Here is a 25,548-nt window from a genome sequence, read left to right as displayed (position 1 = left end):
ATGGTTGCCAGAGCCAAAAATTGATCGTTGGAGTTGGTCGTGCGAAGTTGTCATCAGCGTTGGGTCAATGGAGTTTGTCATCAGCGGTGGTTGCCAGAGCCTTAAACTGGTCATCAAAGTTGGTCGTTGGAGTTGTAAAAAAATGTGATTATCGGAGCTCGGAGTTGGTTCCTAAGGTGTGGCAACAATAGTCACAGACAATATCAATGTTGCCATTGAAAACATTAGAAAAAATAAGAGTTGGGTTAAGTTGGTAAAATATACCAACTCAACTCCACAAACATTTAAATTTGGTGGGTCAAATATTGAGTTAGTATGAGTCATGGTTGTGAGTCAAATACCCCTTAAAACAAAGGATGTTTAGGTTAAAGACGAGCAATTAATTTAGTTAGCAAAAAATGTGCAAAAATCATGAGCAATCTAGCAGTAAGAAAAGAGAGTTTCAAACTTTTATGTTATTAAAAAATATGAATATGTTTTTTCACACTAGAAAATGTATGGTACGTTATTCATGGACCCACGTATTTTCTGTATAATATTTTGAAAACATTAAATGGTAATAACTATAGACCACACGCTTGTTGATAGTGATGGATAAGAACAAAATATAATAATTAAAAAAAATTGGTAGATATAATAAAATTTAGAATTTACTTTCGAAGTCTATTAATTTTAGATCATATCACTAGTAGGAGTCATCAATAATAGATTATATCACTGGTAGGAGTCTATTAGCGATAAAATTTACCACTGATAAATTTTACTATATTTACAATTATTTAAAATGTTGTTATAAACTTAATTATTGTCCCTAAAAACTATTTTCAATGCAATTACCTTAAGAATTATCATAACGGACTATTTCGTTCCATTTCAAATTTTAAATATACAAAATATATGTCATTTACAAAGTTTACAAAGTGTTACAATTAATTGTCAACCATTGCCAATATGAACGTGGTGAAACTAACATTTTCTTTTTCTCTATAATAAATAGTTAACTCAATAATCATTACAAGTTTCTTCTAAAGAAATAATTATTACATGATTAATCATATTTAATGTAAAAAAATATCGAAAGTCTTATATTTTCACGAGTTTTGCTTCTTTAATTATGTGAAATTTAAATCAGTTAATTTATAATTTTAGAATATGAAACGTTTTATTTTATTTATATCTTTTAAGTTATATAAATTAACATAATATTTTTTTAATAGATAATATTATTATACAACAATAAGAGGGATTCCACAACTCGGGATCAAGGCACCATAGCAAAAAGGAACACCTACAAAAATGTACAGTGGCGAAAAAACAAAACAACCAAAAAGGACAATACAAAAAAATAATAAAACATCGAGAAGAACAAAAAAACACCCCACAATCCGGGGACCTCAGAAACTGGAAAAATAGAGTAATGTATCCAAACAAAGAACGAAGAAATTAGACAAATTAAATAAGTCCATGAAGATCAATCCGCCACGAAGCAGCACGCGCACGAACCATAGAAACAATAAGATGAAACACAGTAGACACCAATCTTGGCTGACCTCCGTGTAACCGACGGTTCTTCTCCTGCCAAACGTAGTAAATCGACGCACACCAGAAGATTCTAAATAACTTACTCCTCAAACCCTTACCAGACCCCACCTGACACACACCCAACTCAACTCCACATTCCATGAAGCAACACGATGAGACAAACCCAACAAGCGCACCAAACCCTCCCAAATTTCATGTCCAAACACACAGTCAAAGAACAGATGATTCCTGGATTCTACCTCACCCAAACAGAACAAACAAGCATTATCCACCGATTGATCCCATCTCTTCAACCAATCCTAAGTACCCAATCTATTTTTAACCGCCAACCATACAGAAAATGAATGCCTTGAAAATACTAAACCTCAAAATTTTGAAATACTAAATCTCACTAGTTTTACTTCTCCATTTATGTGTAAATTAAAAGGTTAGAATTAGAATATGAAAAAATTTTCATTTTATTTATGTATAGTATTACAACAAATTATTACATTTAGTTATATATAATATAATATCCTTAATCTATAACTCTATATTAAAATGTTGTACTTCATATTTAATTTAAAATTTTCACTAATTGCATTACTTTTAAAAGATTAAATGATAAAACTTGAGATGTGATGTGATGATTAAAAATTAAACGACTATCAATTTCTATGTGACTAAAATAAAATATTTTGAATTTCTTTTAGCAATAATATTAGAAATATAGATATAGCCTTAATTCAATTTTCATAAATGTCATAGATAAGCGTTCAAAGTAGCCGTTGAATGTTAATTAAGTTCAACTGAATTCAGTCATATTTAATTTAGTGGTAAATTAACATGTAATTCTTATCTAGGATTTTCAGATTCAAAGTTGCATACCACATTTATAGTATTAAAAAAGAGAGAAAGGGTTATAACCACAAATATATTGAAGTTTCAAAATTTTATGTTATTAAAAAAATGAACACGTTTTTACACACAAAAATGTGTGGTACATGTTATTCATGGACCCACGTATTTTTCTTATTATTTACTGAGAACATTAGGGGTGGAATTGAGTGCTATATTTTATCAACTCATCAACATGAATTGAATTGAGTTGGTTTAATATATCAGTTCTTTGTTTGGTCCACCAACTTTAAAAGTCAGTAGAAGTGAGTGTTATATTTTATCAACTCACCCCAACTCTCCTTTCTTCTCATGTTTTCAATGGTTCCATCTATCATCCACTGTCACACTCCGAGAACTAATTTCGAACTCTGACAACAACCTCCGATGATAACTCTGGTGACGAACTCCGAGTGACAACCACCTCCGATGACAATTCCGGCGACAAAAATCCAGACTCTAATAACCACCTCCGATGACAGCTCTAGTAACCAACTCCGAGATCTGACAACTTTCAGGCGACCAACTCTGACAACCACCTCCGGTGACCCAACTTTGACGACCATCTTCACGCTACCAACTCTGATGACCAATTGGCTCTGAGGACAAACTTCGATGACCAACTCCGACAACTAACTTTGTAGGCTCCGACAACCACCTCCGACTACAAACTCGAATGAAAATCACCAACTCGACACTTCAACAACCATCTTTGACGATAAACTCCGACAACCAACTCTAATAACACCTTCATGCGACTAACTTCGAGCTCCAATAGTCACTTCTGACTACAATCTCTAGTGAAAATCATCTTCGATGATCAACCTCGACGACCACTTTCACTTGACCAACTCAGGATTTGAAAACAACCTTTAATGAAAAACTTTGACAATCAACTCCAATACACCTTCATGTGACCAACTTTAGGCTCCGACAACCACCTCCGACTACAAACTCCAGCAAAAGTCATCTTTGATAATCAACTTCAACAACCACTTTCGACTACTATAAAACTAATGACTGATAAAGTATGTTGTAGGGTTGTTGATTATGTAAAAAATATATTATTTTGCCTACATTAAGTGCAATATTTATACGTAATAAATTAATGTATCAAATGAGTATTAAGAATATTTAGATGAAAAGTATATATGTAGTTGAAAAGTATGTAACATATAACAAAAAAAATCATAAAATGAAAAGTTTTTTTTTCCTGAAACATTCCATCCAGAATTAGTGAAAAATATATATTTGTTCTTTTATGATCTTCCAAATTTAGAGGAAATAAAAGTCAAACTATTGAAGAAATGTGATGTCCATGGGCTATTATGATGATGAGAGAGATTTAATTAAAAAAATTTATAACATAGTAAAAATATAGAGTAACAATCGGAAGAAGAAAAAGAAGATGATAATGAAATTCATGGAGAAACATTAGCTAGAATCAAAAGTTTTGATTTCGTTTCAATTTTTCATTTATTTAACCATGTTTCTACATAAAATGTAATGAGTTAAATGTTGTTCTTTGGCAAAAAAAAAAAATAATAATAAAATTAAAAATTAAAAATTAAAAGAAAATAATTGAAATCTGTATTTTATTCAAATAAAAATTGGTAGAATTATTGAATAAAAAAGTATCAAAACATAAATAATAATTATAGAAGCATATTATTTAGAGTTCAAAAAACTACATCAGATACCCTAGACATATGAACTCAATTCTGCACCCCAAACACAGACAAATTAACTCCACATATATATAAACTTCAGACATCCTATCTCAACTCGATGCCCCAAAAAACCCGACAGTGATAATAACAATAGACCACACATTTGTTGACACTGATGGATAAGAACATAGGCAACTGCAAATATAACAATGCAAAAGAATTGGTAGATAACAAAATTAGATTTTGCTTTCGAAGTCTATTAGTGTTAGATCATATCGATAGCAGGAGTCCATCAATGTTAGATTATATCACTGATAGATTTTGCTATATTTGCTATTTTTTAAAATGTTGCTATACACTTAATTATTGTCCCTAAAAATACTATTCAATGCAATTACCCTAAGAATTATCATAATGGACTATTTCGTCCCATGTCAAATTTTAAATATACAAAATATATGTCACTTTACAAAGTACTACAATTAATTGTCAACAATTACCAACATAAACATAGTTGAACTGACATAATCTTTTTCTCAATAATAAATGTTTAACTCAATAATTATTACAAGTTTCTTCTAAAGAAATAATTATTACATGATTAATCATATTGAATGTAAAAAATATCAAAAGTCTTGTATTGACACGAATTTTGCTTCTTTCATTATGTGAAATTTAAATCAGTTAATTTATAATCTTAGAATACGAAACGTTTTATTTTGTTTATATCTTAAGTTACATAAATTAATTCAATAGTTATTGCACGTTTAATCATTCTTATTGACCAAAAAAAAAATATCAATATAAATATGAAATTATACGGTGTCAATTAAACTAAAAATAAAATGTACATTGCATGTGGTAAATCTCTCATTGTATTAAATAAGAGAGATGTATATGATCACATATATCTTGAAATTTGAAATTTTATATTATAAAAAAATACGTTTTTTTTAACATTAAAAATGTATAGTACACATTATTCATGGACCACATACTTAATAAGTATAGACCACGTTTATTGATAGTATTTGATAAGAACATTATAATAAAATACCTGATTAAACAATATATATATATTATATATCATAAAAATATATAAAAGTATCATTTTTATGTTTATGAGACAGCTTTTGAATTGAAAAGCCCTAGAGTGGGACAGAGTCGACAAGCAAAGACTTGATATAAGCTTTTGTGGAGCCTTGAGATTGTGTATAGCCATCTCCATCTTTGTATATCACATTAAATAGTCTTGTGAGGTTCAAAACTCTCCTAAGAACAGCCCTTGGGACCTCATCATTTGTGGTGACAACACAATAATTCTCGACTATATCCTTCCAAGAATCATCTATTTGTTTGTGTAATGCATTTATGGCATCGTATTCCGATGCACTATTCTGTTCCATGTAGCATTCAATGGCAGAAGCCACATGACCTCGTTCTTGTTCAAACTACGAATCAAAACCGATAACGAACATATATTTTTTAGCAACATAAGCAAATTATTTTGTAGATATAATAATGATGGAGGTAGGTAGCTAGCCAACCTTATGCGAAACCATGTCGTTCATGAATCGACAAATAACAGTGGAAGCTTTGAGAATATTAGGCATGGAGGTGACCCATTGAACAGCTTGTTGTGTGCCCAAATCTCCCATTCCCAAGAGAGCTGTTACCATAAGCAATTTGTGGCCAAAAGATATTAAAGCAATATCTAAGTATTCTTCCACAGTTGGTGTGTATCCTTCCTTGCACCAGTTTGCCTCTACCAAAAACACCCTTCCAAGCTCTTTTGTCTACAAAATATTTAATCCTAATTAGTGTTGAATTGTCCCTAAACTTTAAAGTTATTAGTATTTCTTCATTATTTATCATTGTTATTATTACTAGAATTATTCTTATTGTGTCTAAACATGTTATCTCTATATAATTGATACATTAAAAGGTACTTATTTATTTCTCATTTGATAACTATTTAGATCTCATATAGTAATCATTTGATTTTTTAAAATGAATTAAGCATAACTTCCTCTATATTTCTTACAACGGTTTGCATTTTTCTTAAGTACAAGAGTCGAATTCTTATCTAAATTCAAGTGTTTAAAAACTATATTTTGATTTTGGAAACAAACTAAAAATTTTTTTAAAAAAAAAAAAGGAATAAATATTTCTGGTGAAAGAAGTAGGTTTATAAGTTTATTTTTTTAAAAGATAAAATAGTTACCAAATCCAACATCAATTCTTTTGTATTTAGTTTTTGAAAATTATGCTTTTAGATCCTATAATTACCCATGGATTTGTAGATTTTGTTATCCACTTTTAAAATCGTGTTTCTAAAAGTAGCTATCATAAACGAGATTGTTCTTGTTTTTTATAAAAAATAATTTTCTATGAATTCAAATGTTTTCTGCAAAGATCCATAAAGAAATTGTAATAAAAAAGACAATAATTTCGGTTTCTGAAAATTAAGTATGCATGCACTATTTCTACCTACTCGTTAATTATCTACTTCATTTTTCTACGAGCACCAAAATAATTTTAAAAAAAATCAAATGATTATCAAACGAGTTTTAAAGATATCCGGCTATTTCTATATATATATATATATATATATATATATTAATGTTCTTGTTTTTTTTTATCAATTTCATACCGCTTCTTTCATGTGATGGATGCAATATGTTGTTGTTTCTTGATTGCTCATTTCATGTTCAATTTTATCAAAAACATCTAGCAAAGCATCGTAATACATCTTCAAATAATTTGGGAGCTGCTCTGTCTCACTCTTTTCCCATCTGCAAAATTAAGAAACTCCATTATTTCATTTCTTTTACTTCAAAAATATTTTTTAAAACTTGAAAGTTGAATTATAATTTTTTTTTCTTTTTGAAAAGACAACATTCAAATAAAATCATCACTATGGACATTTTATTAGAAAATTAATTTCACACATCAAAAACTTTTTTTCATTCAATCTTGTTCATATTCTAATTTTTAACTTCATTTTTATTTTAATTTTTCCATGTAATGAATTCCTTTAACTCTTCTATTTTTGTTGAAAAACTGTTTTATTAAAATTATTCTAAAATTTTTAATATTTGGTTTTTTTTAAAGTACAATATAGATAAAATGATTAAAATCAAGTATATATTTTAAATTTAGTTCAATATGATTTAAGAACGAGTTTAATTGATAAAAATGAAATGATTTTTATATACAAGTTGGTGGAAGGTTCTGTTTCTATATTATTATTCTTCAAAGACCTACTTACAACACTTAAATGAGAATTTGATATAATTTCATTTTTAAGAAGTAAAGAAGAAAAAAACATACGAAGGTACTTTTTTACGTAATTAATTAAGGGTCAATTAGTCGCTCGGTCAATTATCATCTTATTTTAATGAAAAAAAAAATAAATAAAAAGAAAAACACTCCACAAGAGTATTTTGTGAAACAAATTTCAAAGTTCAAACGTAAAATTGAAACTTTTCAAAGTCTAGGCATTTAGGTTAAATTAGAAAAATTACCTTCAAAAGTTATCATTTGTTTAAAAAACTATCATATATATTAATTTTTTAATCATAAATATTATCCTTAATCGTTCATAAATGTTTTAAAACTATCATATTATAATAGAAATTATTAGTTATAATGTTGAATGAAAATTGAGATATAGAACGATATAACGGTGATTAATAACGAAAATTGGGTTTTGAAACACATCAACATTGTTTCGAGTCACTGTCACACGTACACACCAATTCTCAATTTCTATCCCAAATTCTTATGGAAGTCTACTCCAAGGATATTTTTTAAACTTTCTAACGGATTTCTATTCTAGATGTAGTTTTCAAATATTTATAAAAGTACCAATGATAATATTGCAATTTTAAAAAGAATATGAGTATTTTTTTTTAAAAAAAAACAAATTAAGGAAAAGTAGTTTATTAAAAACAGAAAAAAAAACCAAATTTTTTGCCCAAAAAAAGAAATAAATAAGGGAAAGAAAACCCACCTCTCAAGTGCATGGGTCAAGAGTTCGAGTTCTTCAAATGTGCCATAAACATCATAAATGTCATCTAACATTGACCCAATAGCAATGATTTTGGTCATAATAAGTCTAGCACTTAAAAATTGGGGTTCAAAGAATATCCCAAGAGCAAAAAAGTATCCCTCCACTATTCTGTTCCTTGCAAATGATAGCTTTTCTGCAAAACCATAATCTTCCCACCACCTGTTCCAATTAAATCAAACTCAGTTAATTATGTTTCTCTGAACATAATAATAATCAAAAAAGATTTCAGAACTTCAAATTAATCACTCTGAGATGTAAGCAATCTCTTTCTGATGAAGCTTTTGCAATTGGTTGAAATCCATCTTTGCAAAGTTAAGCAAACCCTCATTTTTCCATGGCTTCTCGCTGTACAAACCAATGTAGTGTCTAGCTTCAAGCCTCGGCAAGTTCTTGTACAGCGGCCACTTCAAAGCGCGGCGAACCTCCGCTGCAACCATTGGTTCGGTGGCCGAGTCGCTGACTATGGCTTCTAGCCGAGCGTTAGCGAAACGAAACGCTTCGTCCAATGCTTCCTCTCCTCGCATCCTCAATTGCGATGCTTCGTACAAACTCAAGAGTTCTTCCACATTGTTATCGTATGAACTTTCCCATTTGCCTCGAAACTTATCGAACAGCTCTGCAGAAGCAAGATTTAACATTATGTTACGAAAATAAACGTCTTTCCCATTTCCCCAATAGATTCGTGATGTAATTATTAGTGATTTTTTGTTCCCGTTGCTTAAAATAAAAAGACTTGCGAGATGATATGTTGTATCCTTGTTGTCTGAGAAGTCTGAAACTGAGAGTGATAGTGTGAAGATCATCATCATCATTGTTGGCAGTTATAGCAATATGATGGAGTTGTTGAAGTATTTTGTGGATTTCATTTTCGAAATGGTAAGAAACGCCTAAGCGTTGGATTGAATCAATGAGTCTCAGTTTCTCAGTCTTATCTTTTGTTGCAAAAATTAATTGACATTTTATTTCTTCTTTCAATTCTTCCATCTGTTTCTCCATCAACTGGTTGCCTTCTTCCTGAAAAATTTACCAAAATTTTATATCAAAATGCCAAACATTACCTAGAAATGAAAAAAGCAATTAAATGTTTAAGCAATAATTACATAATATATAACTAATTTAATATCTTATGAATTTCTTTGACATCCAAATATTATAAGATCAAGAAATTGTCCCATGAAATTAGTAGATATAAATAATAGTAAATAATCACCCGAGGAAGAGAATGGTAGGAAAGAAAGTAATCTCCCCAAACGCTAGCTTGAAATTGGGCAGACCTTCGAGCCACCTCCGAATAGCTAGGAACAGCTGATACTTTCGAACACATGTTTTTATTAAAAAAAAAAAAATGGTCTTTTTTTTTAATCGTATTCTTTTGGCGTTGGAATTAGCGTTAGCTTTGTGGTGAGGGAGAAAATGAAGACATGGGCTCCATATTTATAATGGGAATGATGAAGGAATTAACTTTAGGTTCGACAGAGACCTTTTGATTACATCTTCGTTGGTATGACTTGATTTTAGATAAATGATAATCCCTTTTCACACTTTAAATACTGCCCAAATATCATTTCACTCGAGTCATTTGACTTAGATAGCAACTCAATAATATTACTTTGTAAATTTTGTAGGTTGTAAAATATTAAAATAAGGGTTTTTCATTTTTAGTACAATAATATTTGGGTTGAGGATATGAAACTCTAACCTCGACAAATGGTACATGTATTATGTTTGGTTGAGCTATATTCATATTGTCAATTTTAAAATAAGGTTAAATACATGTTTTAGTGAGCAAAATTTATATATTGTAAAATTCTAATCGAATTTAAATGTACTAAAAATTTAAATAATATATAATAATGTACCTTGAAAATTTTAAATAATAAAATTTAAAATATATATACCAACAATTTTAAGTTTTAAAACCGAACAACATATAAAAGTTTATGTGCAAATATTTGAAAGCATGAGGTTGCTCTAATACCTTAGGACTTGTCTGGTAGAGAATTTGAAAACAAAAATTTGAAAATAATGAATTAAAATGAAAAAAAAAAGTTGTATTTTATGAGGTTGCTTGAACTTTAATTTAAATAATTACAAACTAGTTGTAGTTACCCACTAAATATTAATTGATAATAAACTATTAATAATTTATTTATGAACATGAATTATGCTAAAAAAATTGTAAAATTATTATATTGTACTAATATATAATTTATAGGATAAATTGAAAATTTTGTTCCTATCATTTGGAAGAAGTTAAAATTTAGGTTTTATGATTGATTTGGTTAGATAAAAAATTCATAAATAATCATTGTGGTAGATATTATTTAAAAGGATTTAACAAACTATAGAGACTGTATATGAAATTCTATCAAACCATAGAAACTAAAATCTAAATTTTAGAACCATATGAACTAACTTTTAACTATCCTAACCTAGAGATCGAATTTTGAATTTAACGTAAATTATAATATATTACATAATAAATATTTGAATATTTTTAAAAAATGAATTGAGTTTATATTATGACATACTATATTTCTAAATGTTTTTAATATTATTTAATATAATTATGCATTTTAAATTTTAAAATTCAAATTTTGGATACAATATAAACATAAAAATGTTGTTTTCAGATTTTATATTATTTAGAACACAAAGAACAAACAGAATTCGGGTTATCTGCCGAACACATATTTACCGAATTCAATAAATCTAAAAACGATAAAATAGAATCTGGACTACGAACCAAACAGGTCCTTAATATCTTAGTACAACTCCATCTATTCAAAAGATGAGGATGCTCTCCAAAGTTCTTTTAAAAAATATTTTATGTTTTTCGGCTGTTGAAAAGATAAAGTTTAATAAAAGGTTGCTTTTTGGCTTTTTAAGAGATGAGAATCCTTAAAATAGCAATATTTTAGTAAGAAATTTCTAAAGGAAAAATTGTACAAACCACCCCTAAACTCTAGGATTGGTTAGAATCATACCAGAAATTTTCAAATTTGATCATTTATCATGGAATGTGATTGTTGAAGTTAATTATCAAATATGATTTTTGCCATATTTGATAATATATTAATAACAAATTTGAAATTTAACGTAATTTATAATATATTACATAATAAATATCGAGTTTATAACAAATATATACTATTTCTTTAAATACTTCATTATTTAATATAATTATGCATTTTAAATTTTAAAATTCAAATTTTTGATACAATGAAAACATAGAAATGTTGTTTTCAGAATTTACACTGTTAAATCACAGAATCTGAAAACAGTTTTCAGGAACAGAATTCGGGTTTTGTGTCAAACACATATTCACTGAATTCAATAAACTTGAAAATTATAAAACAAAATTTGGATCTCAAACCAAACCGGTTTATTACAACCTCGTCTTTTCAAAAGATAAGGATGCTCTCCAAAGTTCTTTTTAAAAAGTATTTTATGTTTTTCCACGGTTGAAAATATAAAGTTTAATAAAAAGTTGTTTCTTGGCTTTTAAAAAGATGAGAATCCTTAAAATACCAATATTCCAATAATAATTTTTGAAAGGAAAAATTGTACAAATCGCCCCTAAACTCTAGGATTGGTTAGAATCATGCCACAATTTGATCATTGATCATCAAAAATGGTTGTCGAAGTTAATTATCAAATATGATTTTTGCTGAAGTTTGTAGTTGGAGGTTGTTGTCAGAGCCTAAAATTGGTCACATGAAGGTGGTATTGGAGTTGGTAACCAGAGTTTGTCGTTAGAGATAGTTTTCAGATCCCAAAGTTGGTTGTCGAAATTGGTTGTGCAAATGTAGTTAACAAAGATGATCGTCAAAGATAAGTTTTTTGGAGTTTGTAATGGGGGATAGGTGTCGAAGCACGAAGTTGGTGACATGAATGTGGTAATGGAATTGGTTGCGGGAGGTTTGTCATCAGAGGTGGTTGTCGAAATCTAAAGTTGGTCGTCGGAGTTGCTCGCTCGCAGGTGGTCATCGAAGCTAGTTTTCATCAAAGTTTGTAGTCAAAGGTGGTTATCTAAGACTACGAAGGTGGCTGTCGAAGTTCGTTATCGGAGTTTGTTGTCGGAGGTGGTTGTCAGAGTCCAAAATTGATTGTCGGAGTTGGTCATGCAATGTTGTCATTGGAGTTAGATCAACGAAGTTCATTTTGATAGATATTTTACTAGAAATGCATAAGCTTTTATATCAAAACCAAATGTGCAAAATCATGAGCAATCTAGCCGTAAATTTTACATAAATAGAGAGCTAGATAAAAATAGGTGATTACACCAAAATATCTTACCATATATACTAGAAAAGTATAAATCTTTATATCAAAACCAAATGACTATTAGATGAGTAACTTATCTGTATCTTATAAAGAATTTGTTGTCTTCTAATCTTTCTAATGTAAGATCTTCAACATGGTGGAATATATTCTTTTCTAAGGTTAAAGTTAATTTTGATAGATATTTTACTTTAATATTATATAAGTCACTACTAATCAAATCAATTTGATGTAAGAAAGTTAAAATCTAAATATTATAATTTATAAAGGTAAAAAGAAAAAAAAAAGAAAAAAGAAAAAAAGAAAAAGAAAAAGCGCAAAATGAGTGCAATTTAATGGTGTATTGACATGCATTTCTTATCTAGAATTTTGCTGTCCAAAGTCGCATACCACATTTATAGTACTAAAAAAGAGATAAGGGGTTATAACCATAGATATCTTCGAAGTTTCAAAATTTTATGTTATTAAAAAAACATGAACACGTCTTCTCACACTAAAAAATATGTGGTCCACGTTATTCATGGACCCACTTACTTTTCTGTATAATATCTAATGAAAATATCAAGTGATAATAACTATAGACCACACACTTGTTGACAGCGATGGATAAGAACATACGGAACTGTAAATATAATAATGTAAAAAAATTGGATAGATACAACCATTTTGGTTTTGAAATGTATTAGTGTTAAATTATATTACTAGTAAGAGTCCATCAATAATAGATTATATCAATGATAAAAGTGTATTAGCGATAAAACTTATCACTAATAGATTTTGCTATTTAAAATTCTTTAAAATATTGCTATAAACTTAATTATTGTCCCTAAAAATGCTATTCAATACAATTACCTTAATAATTATCATAATGGACTATTTTGTCCCATGTCAAATTTTAAATATATAAAATATATGTCTCTCATAAAGCGCTACAATTAATTGGCAATAATTGTCAACATGAGGGTAGTTTTGTAATAAATAGATAACTCAATAATTATTACAAGTTTCTTCTAAAGAAATAACTATTACATGAATGTAAAAAATATCAAAAGTCTTGTATTCTCACGAGTTTTGCATCTTTAATTATGTGAAATTTAAATCAGTTAATTTATAATCTTAGAATATGGAACGTTTTATTTTGTTTATATCTTAGATTACATAAATTAACTCGATAGTTATTACACATTTAATCTTTCGTAATGACAAAAAAAAATATCAAAATTCTTTTTTTCTCATAATTTTTTTAAGTACTAAACGTCACTACTTTTACTTCTTCAATGATGTGTAATTTAAGAGGTTAGAATTAGAATATGAAGAAAAAAAAAAAAAAACCTCATTTTATTTATGTATAGTATTACAACAAATTATTACATTTAGTTATATATAATATAATATCTTTAATCTATAACTCTATATCTATCTACATTCTATCTATAATTTAATTTTTAAAAATACCATAATGTTTGACATTTGAGCGGACTAAAAATTTAATTTTCGAGACAAGATAATTTATTTGAATGATGTTTGTAAAGAATTGGAATTTTAATTCAGTTTAAAGGAAAACTTGATTAATTTACTTGAAATGATGTACTTTATCTCTACTATTAGATTGTATATTCCCTTTAATTATGGTTTTGAGCCCAAAATAAGTTAATTGGAGAAGTTTATTGGTTTGAGATTAATTTGATAAGAGATTTGAAATTTTTGGATTATTTTTTAATTTAAATTTGAGGTTAGTAACTTTTTATTGGTTCGCCTTCGAATCAGTCGTCTCTATCACTTGGATTGTTTACTTTAGACTGTTTGGACTAAGACTGATTAGACTGATTATTCTATACTATTTGGACTGTTAATTTTTCTGACTGATTAAACTGCATGATTTAATGATATTGACTGAATGAACTGTTTCGACCATGATGATATGTACAATTGATTAAGAATATATTAGTAATTTTACCCCTGAGATAAACGATTGTAAATATAACACACAAGTTATACGAAAACTAATGCATGCTAAGTTATAGGATTCTTGTTAACTTTTTTTTATCTGGGCAGTTGTACACATATGACTGTATATGTGCATATTTATGACTAATCGTGTACCTTCGGGTTACACAGTATGACTAATGTGTGTTCTTTCGGGTTCACGTTATGACTGATTCTTGTACCTTCGAGATACACACTATGATTGATGCAAGTTCCTTTGGGTTCACGGTACGACTGATTCGTGTACCTTCGAAATACACAACTATGACTATGCGTGTTCCTTCGGGTTTACTTTACGCCTGATTTGTGTTATTTTAAGATAAACACTATGATTGATGCGTGTTCTTTTGGGTTCACGGTACGACTGGTTTGTGTACCTTCGGGATACACAACTATGACTGTGTGTGTTCCTTCAGGTTCACTTTACGACTGATTTGTGTTATTTTGAGATAAACACTATGATTGATGCATGTTCTTCTAGGATCACGTTTATGATTGATGTGTGACCCTTTGGGATCACCAAGGCGGATATGATGGGTGGTACCTAGATAGAGTAGTTAACAGGCTACCTAGAGGGCCTAGTAGCGGGTCACTTACTGAGTATTGTTATACTTATCCTTTCTCCTTTATATTTTTCAAGCAATGATAGGAATCAATCAACGAGTGATAGACAGACCCGTGTCAGAGCCATATAGGAACAAGAAAAACCGCTTTCGCTCAGTCTATGTTTTTTTTGTTAGTCATTTAAATGTTTTAAAACTATAATTTAATGTCAGACCAAAAATTTAATGTTTTAAATGTTTTGTTTGTAGTTGGTTTTAGGAGCCTTGATTAAATGTTTTTATTTATTTAATAAAATGATTTGAAATAGTATCACTGTTTTAATAAATTTTTGGTATAACAATAAAAAAAAGCTAAATATAGCTAACATACTAACTATAGTATACAAAATATACTAACAAACTAACTACAGTACTAGAATGTTGTTAATAGAACCAATATAAATACTAATAAATAGAAAAAAGAAGGGATGGAGAAAAATGTAGGACCGTTTGACAACGTTTTCGTTTCTCATTTTCTATTTCTCGTTTCTTATTTACTGTTTTCTATAAAATACCTATAGTAATTATTTATGATTCTTGTTTGTTGAGGAAAAAAAAACAAAAACTTGTTAGATAATCATTTGTTATTTCTTGTTTCTTATATTTTTTTTCTTACATTTTCTCCTTTTTCATTGTTTAAACTTTCTTTCTTTTCATATTTAAATATAATTTAATTATGTAAAATAAAAATATATAGCATGCATTAAAATATAAAAAAAAATAATTATTTAACATTTACATTATCAAACAGACATAAGCCCGATTTAAAATTAATAAAGATAATGCAATTGCTTCTATCATTTATATGTTACTAAAATTTGATTTGGAATATTATTTTTCACTTAAGTCATTTGTCTTAAATGATATCGACTCAAATTCATCTCAATTATATTATAATGTAAATGTCGACGTTGTGTTTGAAAAATAATATCTAAGTACTCAAAATTTATATATTGTAAAAATCTAACCAATTTCGAAGGTACTAAAAATAAAAAATAAAATTAGACTAATATATAAACATGCATCTTACAAAGATAAAAATTTAAAATTTAAAAAATATTTAAATCTACGTATTAAAAATTTGAAATTTGAAAATCAAACAATATATAGATCTAAATATGGAAAAGTTTAAATTCCAAAATTTAATTAAAATATAAATAAAAGAAAGAAAGAAATATAGAAAAAATAATACAAGAAAGAAAGAAATGTAAAAACTGGAAAACAAGAAAATAAAATTAAAAAAATCTCACTTATGGGGTTGTTTGGGGCACTAAGTTGAGATAGGATGTATGGAGTTAATATGTTTGTGGAGTTCATACATCCGTGGAGTTCATATGTCTGTGTTTGGGTACAGAGTTATTTGGCCCTAAATTCATGTCTGTGGGGTGCAGAGTTTAGCTCATATGTTTGGGATATCTAATGCAGTTTTTTGAACTTTAAATAATATGCTTTTACTATTTTTTTTTTATAACTTTTTAATTCAGTAATTTTACTCATCTTTGTTTTAATAAAATATGGATTGCTATTTTTTTTCTTTTAATTGTTAAAACTTTTCTTTCTTTCTTTCCTTCCTTCTTTCTTTCTTTCTTTCTTTCTTTTAACTCTAGTTTTTTGAACTCTAAATAATATGTTTTTAATTCTTTCTTTCTTTCTTTTTCTTTATTTCTTTTTTTGGCAATGAATAACAATTAAACCATTACATTTATAGTAGAAATATGGTTAAATAAAATGAGAAATCAATACTTTTGATTCCTAATTTTTCTCCATGAATTTCATTGCCATCTTCTTATTTTTCTTCTTCTTCATGTTGTTGCTCTATACTTTTACTATATAATGATTTTTTTTTTAATTAAATCTCTTCCATCATCTTAGCAACCAATGGAATGTCACCACATTTCTTTAACAATTTCATTTTTAATTCCTCTAAATTTGGAGAATTATCAGAAAATAAATCTTTATTTTTCACTAATTCTTGCTGGAAAATAATCCCGAATTTTTTTTTTTCATTTTATGTTATCTTTATATGTTACATACTCTTCAACTACATACTTACTCTTTGTCTAAATATTCTTACACACATTTGAATTGTGAATTCAATCAAATAAAAATACTTTTTTTTACGATTATTTACGTATAAATATTGCACTTAATGTTGACAAAATAATATATTTTTTTATATAATCAACAACCCTACAACATACTTTAACAGTCATCAGTCTTATAATAATCGAAAGTGGTTGTCGACGTTGATTATCGAAGATGCTTTAACTGGAGTTTGTAGTTAGAGGTGGTTGCCAGAGCCTGAAGTTGGTTGCATGAAGGTGGTATTGGAGTTGGTTGTCGAAGTTTATCATCGGTGGTGGCTTTCAAATCTTGGAGTTGAAGTTGAAGGTGGTCGTTGAAGTTGATCATCAAAGATGAATTTTTTCGGAGATTGTAGTCGAAGGTGGCTATCGGAGCCCAAGTGTTAATCACATGAAGTTATTTGAGTTGACTATCGGGGTTTGTCATCGAGTTATCAAAGCCCTAAGTTGGTCACCGAAGTTGCTAGCTCAAAGGTGGTCATTGAAGGTGTTTTTCATCGAAGTTTGTAGTTAGATGTGGTTGTTGGAGACTACGAAGGTGGTTATCGGAGTTGGTCGTCGAAGTTTATTGTCGGAGCCTGAAATTGGTCATCAGAGTTGGTAGTGCGAAGGTGGTCGTCGGAGTTGAGTCATCAGAGGTGATTGCCAGAGCTCGGAAGTGGTTGTCGGAGTTGGTCATGCGAAGGTTGTCGAAGTCCGAAGTTAGTCATTGGAGTTGTCATCAGAGGTGGTTATCGAAGCCTCGAGTTGGTCGTTGAAGTTGCTCGCTCAAAGGTGGTCATTGAAGGTGTTTTTCATCAGAGTTTGTAGTCGGTGGTGGTTGTCGAAGCCTACGAAGGTGGTTATCGGAGTTGGTCATCAGAGTTTGTTGTCGAAACCTAAAATTGGTCATCGGAGTTGGTAGTGCGAAGGTGGTCATCTAAGTTGAGTCACCAGAGGTGGTTGCCAGAGCTCGGAATTGGTTGTCAGAGTTGATCGTGCGAAGGTTGTCGAAGCCCAGAGTTGGTCGTTAGAGTTATCATCTGAGGTGGTTTTCGAAGCCTGAATTTTATCGTCGAAGTTTTCATTGGAGGTGGTTATCGGAGCCTAGAGTTGGTTGCCGGAGTTGTCATCGAAGGTAGTTGTCAGAGTCCAGAGTTAGTTCTTGGATTGTGACATTGGTCGATGGGTGAAGCCATAAAAACATTGGAAGAAGGGAGAATTGGGATGAGTTGATAAAATATACTAACTCAAGTCCACCAACTTTTAAAGTTGGTGGATCAAACAATGAGTTGGTATATTATACCAACTCAACTTAACTCATGTTGGTGAGCCAAACACCCCCTTATCTTTTATGAAGTATCAAACCAAAGACAATGAAGTTAGAAAAAGTTTGAAGGAGGCTGCCTACCAACCTGCCAACAAACGAACCCTACTTTTTTTTGTTCATATTAGAAATAAATTATAATAAAACCGAGACAAAATAGGGGAAAACTACTTTTTGTAATTTATCGAATTTGACCCCATTTTTAGAAATGTTTCTCAAATTTTAAAAACAAGAAACAAAAACGGTTATAAAAAATTAGTTTTTTAAAAAATGAGATACAAAAATAGGAAACATGAAACAGGAATATTATCAAACGAACCCATAGTAATTTAGTCCAAAATTATAATTAAAAACATTTTTAAAATTTAAAAAATAAAAAATGAGATAGATTACCAAGCAAGCATGTTCTTTAAAAATAAAAAATAGAAGAATGAGAACGATAAATAGTAAAGAAAAACGTTGCCTAACATAACTTAAATAAACAAATTTCATTTTTGTCAATTAAACAAACAAGTTATCCATTACAATATTATTTTAATTTACTAATCTTTAGATATAAATATTCTAATTGAACATGTTTTTTTTTATTTTCCTTAATATTTAGATATAAGTATTCTCATATTATTTTGAGATCCTCACATATATAGCAAAATGACATTAAGATATTACAAAATACTAATCATTAAAACTAATCATAAATATAGCAAAATTTACCTTTAGCCCATAGAAAATTTTCCAAAAGTTAGCTCCTTCAAGACGCAAAAAAAAAAAAAAAAAAAAAAAAAAAAAATAATAATAATAATAATAATAAAATTCTGAATGCACGAAATTTCTGACTTCAATAATAGCACAAATAATTTAGAAGAAAGGGAGTCAAAATTCATGTTAATTAGTTCAAAATCATAATGAAAAGTTAGGCCTTTGACTCTAACAAGCATATCTTTAACTAAATTTACTGGCCTAACCAAATAATGACCAACTAACTACACCAAAATATCAACAAGGTGCAGTATGGGAGACTAAAACTTAGAATAAATAGGAGTAGGCATAATGTTTTTAGTAGACCCTAGATTTATCATGACATAGTCAAATTTTCTAGTGCATATTTGAGAGGACACAAAAAATGTACCAAGGTTCTCTTGTTTAATAGGTAGTTACTTGAAAAGACTACCTCTTGTCTGACTTCTTTATTGCCTTCCTTTCTAGGAACTTCAACCAAAACTTACTTGTCCTTTGTAGTAGGGATCTTTCTCCAAAAGATTGAATAGATTTCACCTCCTCCTTGAGTGATCCTCCCTGAGCAACAGTCAACCTACCAAGAAAAGGAATACGAGTGATATTAGCTTTAAATTTAAAGGTGGATCAAATCTTACCCCACGTCTTCTGGGTGGGTTGACAATCTTCTCCTCAGTATCCTCTTCACTCAACACCTCAACTAGCTCAACAGTAGGCATCAGGGAGTTATCAATGCAACAAACAGTAGAAATGGCAATGACGTTACGAACCTCAGAAATTGTCTCGGAAGGGAGCTTCTCATATCAAGTGTCTAGCCTGCTGACAACACTAGCTAGCAGGGAAAGTGAAGGATTGTGAGAACCGTAGACGAAAGTGAGGTTGTTTCCCAATTTTAGTTTACACAGAATCGTAAAATTCAGTAACCTAAATATGCATTCTACAAAAAAAAAAAAAAAAAAAAAAAAAAAAAAAAAAAAAAAAAACATCATGCTTCATAAAACAATAAAAAGAATGATTCTGGTTTGATTTACTAACCTCTTGAAGAACAAATTATTCACAAAAATTCTTCTTAATCGGTCAAGAACCATCCTTGGAACATAAACTCCAAAACACAGTAACACTCAAGTATAACGGTGAACACCACCACAAAAGAACCTTCTGTATTCTCCTTATGGTTAAAAATATGCAAGAGGGGTGGACTTTTCTACAATTTTGAAAGAGGTTAGAAGATGAGAGGAAATTTTCTGGGAATTATGCGTTGGGGAATTCACTGATGTTTTGTGAATTTTGTTTAGGGAAGAAGACCAAAAAAAAAAAAAAAATCAACTTTCTCCAACTCCCCCATGATATATTGTTGAGAGAATTAAGGGGAAGGGAGCTACATAAATCATTCCTTCAAATAAATTCAAAATTTGAATTTAATAAATAATTTAATGTATATATGACAACCAACTTATCATATAATATAAATTAAACTATACGTTATATTGAATATAATACATAACCTATAATTTTTATATTGTATCAAATACAATATAACCTATAGTTCTAATACTCTCAATAATTTACGGTACTCAATATAAATCAAATTTATATTAAATATATATGAATCCAATTCATATAATTAATATTTGAATCAAATTTAAATATTTAATTCCTATCAAATAAATTTTATATTATAATGTATCAAATGTTAATTATATTACATATAATTAATTTAAATTATATTTTATATATTCCCTAAATTAATTAGAAAAATTCAAATTAATCCAAAATTAGTTTAATTCTCAATAATACCAGTTGAGCTATAGAGGAGACTTGGACCTGTAGATTGAAGCTCCAACAGTACTTGGATAATTAATTAAACTCCTTTAATTAAATTACCCAATTTCTATTATCTGCCGGTCACTCCACTAAAGACTGACAGTTGCACTCTTCGTACTACAGATATATTTCTGTGTCCATTAGACATGACTAGTCAACAATGTGATAACCCTTCATAAATTACTCGTAGGTACAGTTTGGCCAAAATTATCGTTTTGCCTTTGTAGTTACATCTAATTTTTTAAGTTCCATTGATCCCTTTAATGAACAATAAGTCATAGTCCAACTATGACCAAACCCCTTTTGGGCCAAGAAAGGGTGTGGTATCACATTGTTCAAGTCCCGGAATCAGCCCTTAAGGGAATAGTTAATCTACTTACCCTAGCGTTAAGGAATGAGTAAATTCCGTCTTTTGTAGTTGTATTCCCAGATCCCCAATTAGATGAATCCTCAAAATGGTAGGCATATTGAGTCAATGAATTGATCACTCTCACCCATGAAAATCAAATAACCACCTTCATAGGCAAGAGTTCACAACTCACTCAAGATTCAGATCATGTCACCTATAGTCATCCTGATGAAATGTAAGTCTCTACTATTAACGGTGTTATATAGAGAAACTATTCATTTCGTGGTCTAGTCTTATACAAACCTTTTTGTATAGAGCACTCCCACTCACATTGTTGGGATTATCCTAAAACTCGCAGTTCATAATCATGGAAACATATACTATTTATCAATAAAAATATTATTGAAGAATTTATTCAATAAAAGTGTTATTGAAATTGAAATTGAATTATGTTATAGAATCCAATAAACGAATCCATGGCTATAGTATGAATATTGTAACTTTATGTAGAGATATAAAAGAGGATCAAGTTATAGTGTATAGCCAAAAAGGTTTATAAGTATATGGATGAAGTCATGGGGACACTATGGATGCGGCCTACTTTGTATAGTATTACAAATGATGTGATCTCAAAATCGTTCATGTGAAGATATGCGAGTTGGGGCTCCTATGCAAAAGAGTTTTGCATAAGACTAGACCATGAAATAGTTACTTTTCTTTATAACAACCATTTATTGTTAAAACTGATTATTTCAATTCGATGACCTAGGGTAACTCGATCTTAATCTTGAGCTAATTATGAACTCCTGTTTATTCGGGATTATCCTTTGATCTGCATAGGTGAGAGTAGTTCAATAACACTGCTCAACAAGCCTCCCATTTTGGGGATAAAATCAGATAGATAGATGGGAATATAGTCCTACAAGATGGAATTCACTCCTACCCAAATTAGGGTTAGTAGATAGGTTGTTCCCTTAAGTATTGATTCCTGGTCTTGAACAAAGGGGTCCCACCTTGTCATGGCTGAGAGGGACATGGTTTATTAGTTAGACTATAAACCAATTGTTCAATAGAGGATTAGTGGGCGCTTAAGGATAAAGATGTATTTGCAAGGGTCAAACGGTAATTTTGACCTAGTTGTATATACAAACAACCTGTGAATGATCGATTTACTGATCATGGTTAAATCAAGTGGAATGAAATATATCTTCAGTGAGGAGAGTGTAACCATCAAGCTATAGTGGTATGTCTCGGTAGTTAACGAATATTGATTAACTCGGTTTAAAGAGTTGAAACGATTAATCTCAAATCGATGGAGCTCATGATCTATAGGTCCATAAGTTCCCTCGACTAGCTCGTAAAACATTACAACTTGGATTAGGAAATTGAGCGAATTAGAAATGTTCAAATTCGAAATTAGAGTATGAAATTTAAAATGTTCAATTTCAACTTTAGGTTTTGGATAATTATATTCAATATAATTAAAATTTAAATTGATCGAAATTAAATGTAATTAAATAGTTTAAAATATTTAAATATTGATTACATGAATAAGTGTTCATGTTTGTATTAATTGTTTTATTAATTCAATATTTGATATTAAATTATTATTTAATTAATTAATTAATTAAAATAAAATCAATTTTTTCATTTTTAAAATTCAATTATAGAAATTGAATTAAGATTTAATTTACTCTTAAATTAAATTAAATTAATTTGAGAAACTAAAATTGAATTAGTGGATTTATCCCAAAAATGAGATTTTGAGTGGATTTCTCCATAATTTAACATCTTGCCCACTCACTTAGTGCTAATTAAAGTGTCAATTAGCTGAAAGACTAAGTGTCAATTGGAGATGATGCATGTTGAATTATTTGAAAATTCTGAATTTTTGTTTTTTTTTTTTTAAACTCTCTCAAACCCTCTCCAATCCCTTATCAAATCCATCTCAATTTAAAGTTTCCACCACTCAATCCAAGGATGAGAATAGTAGAGAAGCTCCTCTTAGTGGTCTACTAGAGATTTGGAGATTCAATTTCGTGGATTAAGAAAGGAATAAGAGGAAATCAACAAAGGTATATACTTTGAAACCCTCTTTCTGTTAAAATTTGTTTTAAGCATGTTTTTTTACTCAAACTAAGTGTAATTAGAGTTCTTAATGATTATGTTTGCTTCCATTTTATGCATGTTTATCCTATCACACATTTCTCTACATGAATAATCATGCTCAGATCATTTATAGAATTTTATAACAATTGTAACATTTATAAAGCGGGTCATATTTGTAGTGTCACCAAGATAAGGTAACGAACCTTATCCATTTACTTCAGACCGTTCAGGTTATCACTTAAACACAATCTACCTGTATGTCTCTACATACATGATTAAGCTTCAAAGATAGCCTTCGATGTTTGTTTATTGGTTTTGTGGGTTAATGCTACTAAATGTCGAATAAAATACCTAATATTTTATTAAATAAATAAACTGTTTGTATGATACAATTACAAACTATAGGACCCACAAGATTTAGGGCATCAATGCCAACAATCTCTACTTGTCCTAAAGTTAGTGGGGTGTACATCATAAGAGTCATACTAATACAAAAATATACAAAACAAGAAACTAGGTCATAATACGCAGCCAGTACAAAGTCTCCCACTTGCCCTAAACTAGATATGACATGTCTCATAGACCCATACTCTGCAGGTAACCCTTAAACACCTTGGCTGTGAGGGCCTTCATAAATGCATTAGCAACCTTATGCACCGAAGCTATCTTTATGACAATCATGTCCCCTCGATGCACTCTCTTGAATGAGATGATACTTTTGCTCTATGGTCATGTCACATACAGTCATCCTATTGAAATGTAAGTCTCTACTATTAATGGTGTTATATAATAAAACTATTCATTTCGTGGTCCAGTCTTATACAAACCCTTTTGTATAAAGCCCCTCCGCTCACATATCTCTACATGAATATTCAATATCAGATTATTTGTAGAACTTTACAACAATTGTAACATCTACAAAGCGGGTCGTATTCGTAGTGTCACCAGGATAAAGTACCTAGCCTTATCTATCTACTACATACCATTCAGATTATCACTTAAACACAATCCACCTGTGTAACGACCCGACCCCCTAGGACTTAAGTTAGGCCGTTACTAAAATACATGCATGCATGGTACTTAAAACGACACTCCTTTATGTTGAAATAAATGCTAAATAGACAAGAGATGTTCAAAAGCCATTTACTAAATGCAATTGTTAAAATAATAATAGGGTACCCATGATTCGTAAAGACTATTAAAAGTATAAAAAAAAAACAATCCTTCATAATAAGTTTCAAACAATAAAACTAAACATTAAAGGAAAAATAAGGACTCTAAATTTCAAGATGCAGAAGCATAAAAACTAGTCCCAATAGCACGATCACGAATTTCGTTATGCCATCGCTGGTGCATCTCTACCTTTATCTGAAACATCAACATAAGAAAGAATGAGCATGGAATACTCAGTAAGTAACCACACCACTGGGGTCAGGCTAGGCATCAATGTTCTCTAGGTACCCACCTGTGGCACATATACATACATGAAACAGGTAAGAGACTAAGTCCTATCCTACTGTAGTTAAGTATGCCCACTACCTCTGGTGAATCCCGTAGGAGACACAAATTGGTGAATCCCGAAGGAAACACAAACTGGTGAATCCCGAAGGAAACAAAAAACTGATGAATCCCGAAGGACACACAAACTGGTGAATCCCGAAGGAAACACAAACTAGTGAATCCCGAAGGAAACACAAACTGGAGATTTGATGTGTTTGCTAATGATTTTTAGGTTTTATTTTTGATAATTTAATTATACTCAAAATGAGCCAAAAAGGACCAAATTATGCCAAAAAAAGTCAAACTTGAGCTATATGTTGAAAGGAGAGAAGAAAATAAGGAAGAAAACATGAAGATGTACAAATTTCTACTTTTCGTAATCTTTTGTGCGTCATTTATGTGTTACAACGTTGGGCCGACATTGCAATGCTCCTATCAAGCATAGCATTACATTGCAGCAACTATCAGACCAGCATTGCAACATTGCTTCAAAGTGTTGCAATGCCAACCTTTCCTAAAGTGAAATTTCTGCATTTTTGGAAAGTTCTTGGTGGCTAAGTTTGCCTCCTCTATATAATGCTCTTCATCACTCAGGGCACGACATTC

At 29.8% G+C, this 25,548-nt stretch overlaps 1 protein-coding gene across 1 annotated transcript; it reads right to left on the bottom strand.

Moving 5' to 3' along the window:
* Nucleotides 1-5,149: 5,149 nt before the first annotated feature.
* LOC120089925 (alpha-farnesene synthase-like) lies at nucleotides 5,150-9,683 on the bottom strand. Its single transcript, XM_039047368.2, has 7 exons — nucleotides 9,374-9,683; nucleotides 8,901-9,177; nucleotides 8,410-8,779; nucleotides 8,104-8,322; nucleotides 6,742-6,883; nucleotides 5,636-5,884; nucleotides 5,150-5,539 (listed from the first exon to the last, which is right to left on the bottom strand). The coding sequence occupies exons 1-7, from the start codon at nucleotides 9,485-9,487 to the stop codon at nucleotides 5,237-5,239; spliced, it is 1,674 nt and encodes a 557-aa protein (XP_038903296.1). The 5' UTR covers nucleotides 9,488-9,683; the 3' UTR covers nucleotides 5,150-5,236.
* Between the last annotated feature and the right edge of the window lie 15,865 nt (nucleotides 9,684-25,548).

Source organism: Benincasa hispida, chromosome 11 (assembly GCF_027475165.1).
Source record: "Benincasa hispida cultivar pf3 chromosome 11, pf3_genome.v1.1, whole genome shotgun sequence".
NCBI classification, from domain to species: domain Eukaryota; kingdom Viridiplantae; phylum Streptophyta; class Magnoliopsida; order Cucurbitales; family Cucurbitaceae; genus Benincasa; species Benincasa hispida.
This window is presented reverse-complemented; position numbering and strand designations above follow the sequence as displayed.

What these genes read in the sequence shown, in the direction of transcription:
- LOC120089925 (XM_039047368.2), bottom strand. Translation starts at nt 9,487, where the DNA reads ATGTGTTCGAAAGTATCAGCTGTTCCTAGCTATTCGGAGGTGGCTCGA. An exon ending in AGGATACAACATATCATCTC is followed by an intron (nt 8,780 to 8,900) that starts GCAAGTCTTTTT and finishes TTGCTTCTGCAG; the next exon opens with AGCTGTTCGATAAGTTTCGA. An exon ending in TCCATCACATGAAAGAAGCG is followed by an intron (nt 5,885 to 6,741) that starts GTATGAAATTGA and finishes AATATTTTGTAG; the next exon opens with ACAAAAGAGCTTGGAAGGGT.